This window comes from Branchiostoma lanceolatum, chromosome 13 (assembly GCF_035083965.1).
Source record: "Branchiostoma lanceolatum isolate klBraLanc5 chromosome 13, klBraLanc5.hap2, whole genome shotgun sequence".
NCBI lineage: Eukaryota > Metazoa > Chordata > Leptocardii > Amphioxiformes > Branchiostomatidae > Branchiostoma > Branchiostoma lanceolatum.
The window spans coordinates 9,712,813-9,721,088 of NC_089734.1; the positions used below are offsets into that span (position 1 = coordinate 9,712,813).

General features: G+C 40.2%; 1 protein-coding gene across 2 annotated transcripts; it reads right to left on the reverse strand.

The window, feature by feature from the left end:
* Positions 1-602: 602 nt before the first annotated feature.
* On the reverse strand, positions 603-7,922 carry LOC136447482 (uncharacterized). Of its 2 annotated transcripts, none has more exons than XM_066446470.1 (5): positions 7,720-7,922; positions 3,571-3,669; positions 1,990-2,152; positions 1,797-1,898; positions 603-1,495 (listed from the first exon to the last, which is right to left on the reverse strand). In XM_066446470.1, exons 2-5 carry the CDS (start codon positions 3,653-3,655, stop codon positions 1,351-1,353), a joined length of 495 nt encoding a protein of 164 aa, XP_066302567.1. In that variant the 5' UTR covers positions 3,656-3,669; positions 7,720-7,922; the 3' UTR covers positions 603-1,350. The 2 variants fall into 2 exon arrangements, with proteins under 2 accessions (XP_066302567.1, XP_066302568.1); XM_066446471.1 differs by lacking the exon at positions 7,720-7,922 and adding an exon at positions 5,162-5,319.
* Between the last annotated feature and the right edge of the window lie 354 nt (positions 7,923-8,276).

The following is an 8,276-nucleotide window of genomic DNA, read 5'->3' on the forward strand; positions in this document are numbered from 1 at the left end:
ATGCCATCGATGTTGGCTAGGGGGATTTTGCGTTTGCACAGTTGTATGAGAGGATCGCGGCGGTGATGCAGCGAGTATCGCCAAGACAATTTCAAACACGACCTATCCAGAGTGGCTCTCACACGTTTCTTTGCAATAATGAGAGACATGGGAGAGGAATTGAGGGATTGGCAGAGGGATTTGTGAGCGTAAACCATGGAATGCTTAATATGGAGTTCAATGCCATGTATGTTGAAACTGCCCTTATGGGTGTATATGAGTATTCTCATCACAGTCATATATCATCCACAGTCCTCGGAGCCAAATACCTTCTAATAGTCTGCTATGATGAACAAGACAACCTACATGTACCTCCTACAAACAAACTGTGTTCTGTGGTTCAATTCGCAATACCAGCTTTGTACTAGTACTAGTAGCCCTGTCGTTTAGCAGCATTTTTTTTTGCTGGATTTTTCTTTTTTTCGCCCGCGCGCATTAGTTTTGGGGTCTCCAGAGGATGTCATCCATAAAATCAAGTTGGTGTGGCCTTACCGACGCTCAAGTGTACTCGAGGAGTGACTGAGTAGGTGGTTTGGTAAATATAACAGCAATACAAATTATGGTTCTTGCAACAATCATGACTAGTATATTGCACAAATATATGGACGACATACGCATTGGTCAAGAAGATGCTTGGACAATTGTACATCGACCCACCTATATGAACTTTTCTAGTAACTGACCACATGTATTGGACATACATCATTGATCCATAACTTCCCCCAAAACACGTAACAGCTACATATCAGCTACATTCCTTATGATAGGGGGTACGTAATGTCAGTGTAAATGATGTTATCAAACTTTCTTACATAGCTAAAACTCGATACCGTCTGGACATAAATTTACATTATCAAAGTCGCTCAACCTTTTGGTAACAGATGAAAAACACGTTTATTAAGAAAACTTGAGTAACTTTGATAATATAAAGTTATATCTAGGTTTTTTTAGTTTTGTTAGAAAGTTTAATAACATTATTCACAACAATTACGTACTTCTAGCAAGACATTCATAGAGATGCTTACTGACCTCATTTTTCCAGAATAAATCGAATATTGATAGTTCGATCTTCACAATTATACACATGTACACGCATTATGAAGCTCTTGTTCATTCGTCACGACTGAAATTGTAAACACAAAACATACAAGATACGAAGCTCTCAACTGGACCTCACTGAATTTGAATGTTGTTAACCGCAGATATGCAGATGTCTCTGGTAACGTTATAACTTACGCAGTTCCAGCAGGATAGAGTAAGCACTACGTGTTTGTCAACCTGCGGTGCTCTTCATCGCGTTACCGGTAGGTGTCACCTTCGATTAGGCAGATAGCCAGATGCCAGAAGGCTGGCAGTGGCAACGGTCAATGACGTGGTGACAGTGATGAAAATGGCAGAAATGTAGACAGGGGCGTCTCTCTGCACCTCAGGCGGCACTGGACAGTCAGAATAGAAGCTACACAGTGGGAAAGATTCAGATGATGAAGATATAAAGAAATTGCAAGTTCAGTCGGTATTTGGGAAACTTTTCCTGGCTGTGTTCTTATTAGCCAACGTTTCCCTGTTTCTGTAACAACAGTCTCTTAGACATTAACATGTTCTATATCACAAAGACACAAGTGCAAAATCAATCATGCAATGTTGGTCAATTTCCATGATTTAAGACGGGTGACACAAATTGCATTGCGCAATGTAGAATATGGTACAAGTCAGAGTAAAATCCGATATAAGAGCTACACGTATCTACATTTCGTTACCTTTTGTGTATTTCCAGCATGAATCTGTTGACTAGGATGGCTTCTCTGCAATTTGTTATGAATCCAACCTGATGTGTGCACGACACAAGGCGACTGTATGGCCTGGAATAAATGAAAGATAGGTAAGAAAACACGCAAGAAAACACAACAGAATAAAATATCTCGATAATAGGAAGTGACAAAGAAGACTTACCAAAGGGCTGAGTTCGATGATACTGGCCACAAGCATATACTCTCGTTCCCAGCCTTCAACAGGTCGGTGACGAATGATATTGTGCACGTGACCAGGAGATCGGTGTACAGCTCAGCCTGCCCACAGTCACGCCACGCCTCCACGGTCTCAGCAAGGCTAGTAACTGAAAAAGAATATGTTTTATGTATTACCAGATAACTTGTGTATGTTTCACAGTGCTAGGACAATGTGTTTATGTGTGTGTGTGTGTGTGTGTGTGTGTGTGTGTGTGTGTGTGTGTGTGTGTGTGTGTGTGTATGTGTGTATGTGTGTGCGTGTTTGATGGTAGAGGTTGCGATCTGGCAGAATCTTCGAATCTACCGGTGCAGATCCAGATCTGTCGACAGAGCCTACGACCAGGATGCTAGGAATGTGTTAGAGTGATTCTCCATTTCCTACTTCAAGTCAAGTCTATTGCAATCCATTGATCTAAAGTGACATGAATTGTAATAGTTTTGACTGTCTTTTAGGAAATATCATTAACTGCAAAGACTCCGATTGAGATCTCTATCGGCAGAATCGGCGATTCTACCATGCCAGATGGCATGCAATTTCTACCCTGACATTTTACATTTATGTATGTAGAATTTATGCATTCATATAAACTTCTTCTGAGCACAATCATATTACATTGTGATTTATGTTTCAACTCCCTCGTTTTTTTTAAAAATAATACCATCATCTGTGATATGTTACTGAGCATCTGTTCCCGACATACCGGGCTCATACATGACGAGTGTCTGTATGTTGGGAGGCCAAATGGAAAGTCAAATATCCTGAATCATCACCCGTTATAAGTCTCGCGTGGCAAGAGAGAGTCATAGTTTTCCGGTCCAGCCGTGTACAATATCAAAAATGATCTACATTCTTTCTATATTTAACATTCACCTCAGATGAGTTTAGGATGAAATATCATCCACGGTGTAGTTTTACATCATTATATCTTGTTGTCTCAAAAAATCTATTTTCATCATCATGTGCGGTATCAGCGTGTACATGACTTTCAATCATGTCTCCACAGTCTGTTAATGTTATGAAATACAGATGCTGATGTTATGATGTGAAACAATTGACCCATCACTGACAAGACATTGTATGTTATTACAATTTAGAATGGTTTAACAACACAAAGTCATTGCCAAGGTCAGGGGAACATACTATAAGGACAATGCCGCACATTGCTACTTCATTTGTTGCTCGTTCCACAGAGTAAATACGATTACCTGGTATCTGGAAATAGTACAGAATGACATAGATGACAAACAGACAGTCTCCATCAAATTTTAGGCAGTATAATGGCTCAGATGATTAACAAAGCAAGAGGGGAAAGATACCATGCTACTCGAGTGATTGTCGTTTATATTTTGTGTGCTATTTCGTTGTTATCGGAGCCCGAACATATTCAAAATACATTTATCTAAATATCTACATTCGGCCATCATGACCCGCAAAACATAAATTACAAGAGTTCGGAAACCTCACATCTCCATTAACTATTCTGCTTATGCAAATGACTTACACATACGTATGTTTTAAACTTACTTTCCTTTGATGAGATGAAATCAGCTTGGCTGCAGGAAAGCACTGTCAATGTGCAGAGCAGTAGCCACCCGAGCATCCCTGTCATGTTTGACCATGGCCCTGCAGAAAGCAGAAGTAAATTGACCGTCAGAACAGTAAAAACGAGTGTAAGATGGGTGCTAATATCACCTCACAAAGCAAACATCACAGCTTCAGTTGAAAAGCGAACATCAAAAGTTGATACGAGAAGAATGTAAACTTCAATCGATTAAACGTTTCCACACACTGTACATCAAGACTAAATCCATCAACCCATACCGGTGCCACTGGGACATTGATATATGATACAAAATTAAGCTGAATTCACAAAAACCTTTCGGGATTTAAAAACACTGGTCTGGTCTTCGTTGTGGGACCAGGTTGAATCAGCTCATCAACACTTGGGTCAATTTTCAATAGAAATTTTAACTTTCATTTGTTGACCCAAATTTTCAGCTTTATGCATATAATGATCTTTTCTGTGGACGTTTACAATGTCGGAACAAACAAAGGCACAAAGCTTCTAGCTTACACACCTCTCCATTAGTATGATTGACATGGTAACATGGCTTTATTGTCGATTCCATTTACAACTCCTAATCAGTAAGAGTGCTTTAACGTTTCCTTTAAGCCAACAGCCTTCAAAACAACGTGATTACGAATGATCAGATAGCACTAAAATATTGTTTATCTGTAGGGTATTGGTTCTCGTGAGCTTCGAAGTGAGACGTAGTAACTTTGCAATTGGAATTAATCCATAAAAGAGGTGATAACTGAACTTTAAGAGTGCTATTATTGTCAGCCTTAAACGGTCGCTGTAGTTATGGAAGTGGTGGAACCTGTAACAGTGCGTCGAGTCATCAACAGCGTGAATATGCCATTGCGTTAGCAGTAGTGTGTAACATCATTAAAGCTGCCGACGCAGCACTAATTTGAAATTTATTTGGTATGACGCCGAAACCAATCTGAAGCTATAAGTAGATAATGTAATAAAACGTTCCATAACTCAATGCCTCGTAGACGGAACCAAAATCAGCCTTTGATGTTCCCAAGGCAGCAACATGCATGATGATATCTGTATCTATATATAGCCGGTATACCCGCTATTCGGCGTACCACAGCAGCTTCGCAGGCACGCAGTTGGTTATATTACACTGAACGACCTGTCACACATAAACTTTGCACATCTAAGTAGTAAGCGCTGTTTAAAGCTATCTAATGAGGATGCTCCTACAGTATTTGGTGGCAACGAGGTCCACTCTACGATAGTTCCAGGGAAAAACAACCAAAACGGTGCAGATGGATGGTACATATCAGTTAGGCTTGGCAAGGCTAATGTCCTCATTATACAGACATCAAGAGGTTACAGAGTACCACATAGGGTAGGCAGTCTTTTGTTGCAACTCTTAAGATCAGGATACAGATTCGTTATTGAACTGGGTCTTGATTGGCCAATACGATCCTAGAATTGAAAAGTTTGCTGATGGAGAAAAACAGTCAGACAAGGCAAGCGTTATCAACTTGTGATCAATGATACAAAAGCTACATGCAGGAATTGTGCAGAGCTACCCACCGATATTAATCTGCTACTACTGGGACGCGCGCACTTTTACTTGCACAGTCTGATGAACTACTGGCCTCGTTATTTTACTTCAGAAAGCAATTTGCTCATCCCGGGACGGAGCATTAGTAAGGGCATCGTAGGCACAAACACGGCGTGATGCGAGTACTAAATCATCCCAGAATGCCAGTGCGGTCAAACCCATGTAAAATTGAGCCGTTGCATAACCCAACGAGTATGTAATTGAAGTAGCATCGGATGCGTGTGTAGTCACATAAGTGAGCAATTATAGCGACGATGTCTGAAGAATAATTTCATAGAAAAGAGTTGACGAAGTCTAATGGCACGGTGGCTTGTGAGGGCAAACATCATCAGTGATCAAGAAAGAGAAATACCTTCCGGTGACACTGTTTTGTTTGCCTGTCAGGAGCAAAATGAATGATGAGGAGTTCATTTCTAGGCTGAATGATGATTAAAGTCATCTTTATTCTGTGCAAAGTGCAAAGAGAACTGTGTATGCAGATACGGCAATGTCAGACGACATCACATGAGGAGACTAGAGTTAAACTAGAGTTCCACGAACACATTATCTTCGCCAAATAATCAAGGCTTATCATGGAGAGTGATTAATATTTACATGCTTATCACCCCCTGCAAATTTTATCATGCACCATACCATTTTGAAGTTATGATGGGGCGAATGAGCCCAGTCTAGATAGGGTTAAAGATCATTTGGTGGTACAGGACTAGTATATGTATAGAGTGTGCTGATATATGTTATAACTGGTCATGAAAAAATATGAGTATGTTGATATTATATGGGCCACAAAGGTTCGATATTGCAGTGTTGTAAGTTGAAAGTGATGATGAAATGGTATAGTCAATATATATGAATAGAATAAGTCTTTATTCCATATCATACACATTTTGAAAGATATAGTACATGTGACTTTTCCGCACCTATGAGCACACTTCAAGAGGTACTGAGCTAAAATTTTACTTTTATCATAAATGGTTATCCTTCGAGAACCCTAACCAGTACATTATTAGTATTACATGCAACCTCCATCTAACTTTGGTGGGGCACCACTCATGATCCAATCATGCTTACGGCTTATGATTAACTGCGGACAGCTTGCTCATCATGTAGATGGAAATTGTGTCGGCTACAAATAGTTTTGACATAGGAGATCAGAAGCTGATGTGGGCATATTCACACTGTGACAGTCATTATAAAGACATCCTTGACTCAGCTTGAACGAGCCTATACTTGTATTATGATTGCCCACTTCTGGATGACAAGTTGAGGTTTCAACCTCGGCCTAGCTGTGTGAGTTTTGAATCCCTGTACACTAACTACTGGGGTGAGTTTGCATCCTTCCGAGAGGATGTCATGTACTGTCGGTCTGGCGTTTGAAGTTCCCCCCACAATTCTAAATATACCGTTTCAAAACACTCAGTGTTGATTGGACTTTTCACATAGTCACATACATGTAGTGTAGGCAGGTGGATCTCACTGTCTCCATATGACTTGACACATATAAATACTGTACGTTGTACTAAACTTAGGATGAGTTTATCGAGATTCGACCTTTTCGATGACATGTATGCGCTATCAATCATTTCATGTTTCCTGATTACCCTACAATTTCTAATGAAAAATTAACAAATAACAAATGTGTATGACGTAAATGCCGTCCCAACCGTAGGTTGTTATAGATGACTTTTCTGCATCATCGTCATCAATAACATAAAATGTCATGGTGTTTTGAAAATCAGAGGCTTCCATCTTAGTTCGAAGCTGTTCGCAATTGGATCTGCATGTATGTATTTTGTATAATTGCAAAGAAAACTGTATACACAGATATGGCGATTTCAGACGACATGCCATTACAAGAGGAGAGAAGAGATTAATCATATAACCAAAAAAATCTTATTTTCAACATTTATAGTTAGCCAGTACATTTTGTATGACAGCATGTGCCGGAAATGGCCAATCCTCATTTACGGCTCGCTTATTGTTAATTCCACAGACGTGATGTCTTTAGAAGCGTTAAGAAGGCGGAATAATGATTTGGACCTTTGACAAGCCCCTATAAAATGCCAAGCCGATAATTGCACCTCAGGAGAGATGTAGAGGAAGGAATGGGCCCGGGTTGCGTTACAAAAGGACACTATAAGGTTATCGCTTTGATAACAAGTTACAGTCAGCGGCAGTGGCAAATGCACAGCTGTCTGTCAACAAGATAAAACATAACGGCTTATGAGAAGACAAGACGAGCTATGTTTGGGCAGAAACTCTGACACAGATACTTGAAAACAAGCGGAAACCGAGGACTCACTTACACCAACTGATATTTTATTTACAGGATATCATGATGGTCTCTGTCTAATGCTTTACAGCAAGCGCTGTGTTGATAGAACAATATCATCGTGATCATGTCAAATGAGCGTGCAAGAATCATGACAGTTCACAAGACCGACGACATCACCCACAACATTGAAACAGAAATCCCAATGAATCGTATATAGTAACTAGACCGAAACACTTGAGTTCTACGGGTACTTACACCAGAAGGCAGCACACGCACACGATGTCCTCTCACTGCTGTCGTCGGAAGAGCCCCGGAGCAGTTTCAGCTTGGATCCGGTTGCCTGACAGGCCGTAGTAAGGCTGATGGAAGGATGTACGCTGTTTTGCGGCTGTATTCTAGTAGTTCATACAAAAGCTTTGAACATGGAAACATAACACAAGTCTACCGAGCTGTCATAAAACTAGTCGGCTTTCCGTGTGTGAGATCACCACCTAATCTTAGAGTGAGTAGAAACAGACTTTAGAATGCCGATCATTAAATCTAATGGATACACATTACATGTGTTATTGATGTGTAATTATCGTAATGAACAGCTATGGACGAAAAGCGTCCAAAGTCGTATTTCGTGTACAACAAAAGCATCTTGGAATCTCTGTAGATGCCTGTAACATCGCTTTCGGTAGGAGTTCCTGCCTTTGCAGTTGTCTTCAATTTTAGTGTTGTTGGGTACATTAGTTATCCCAAGAACATAGTAGAACATCTTGATTCATAAAGTAAAAAAAACACTGTGTTTCCAGTTTGTAGCGGAAAGA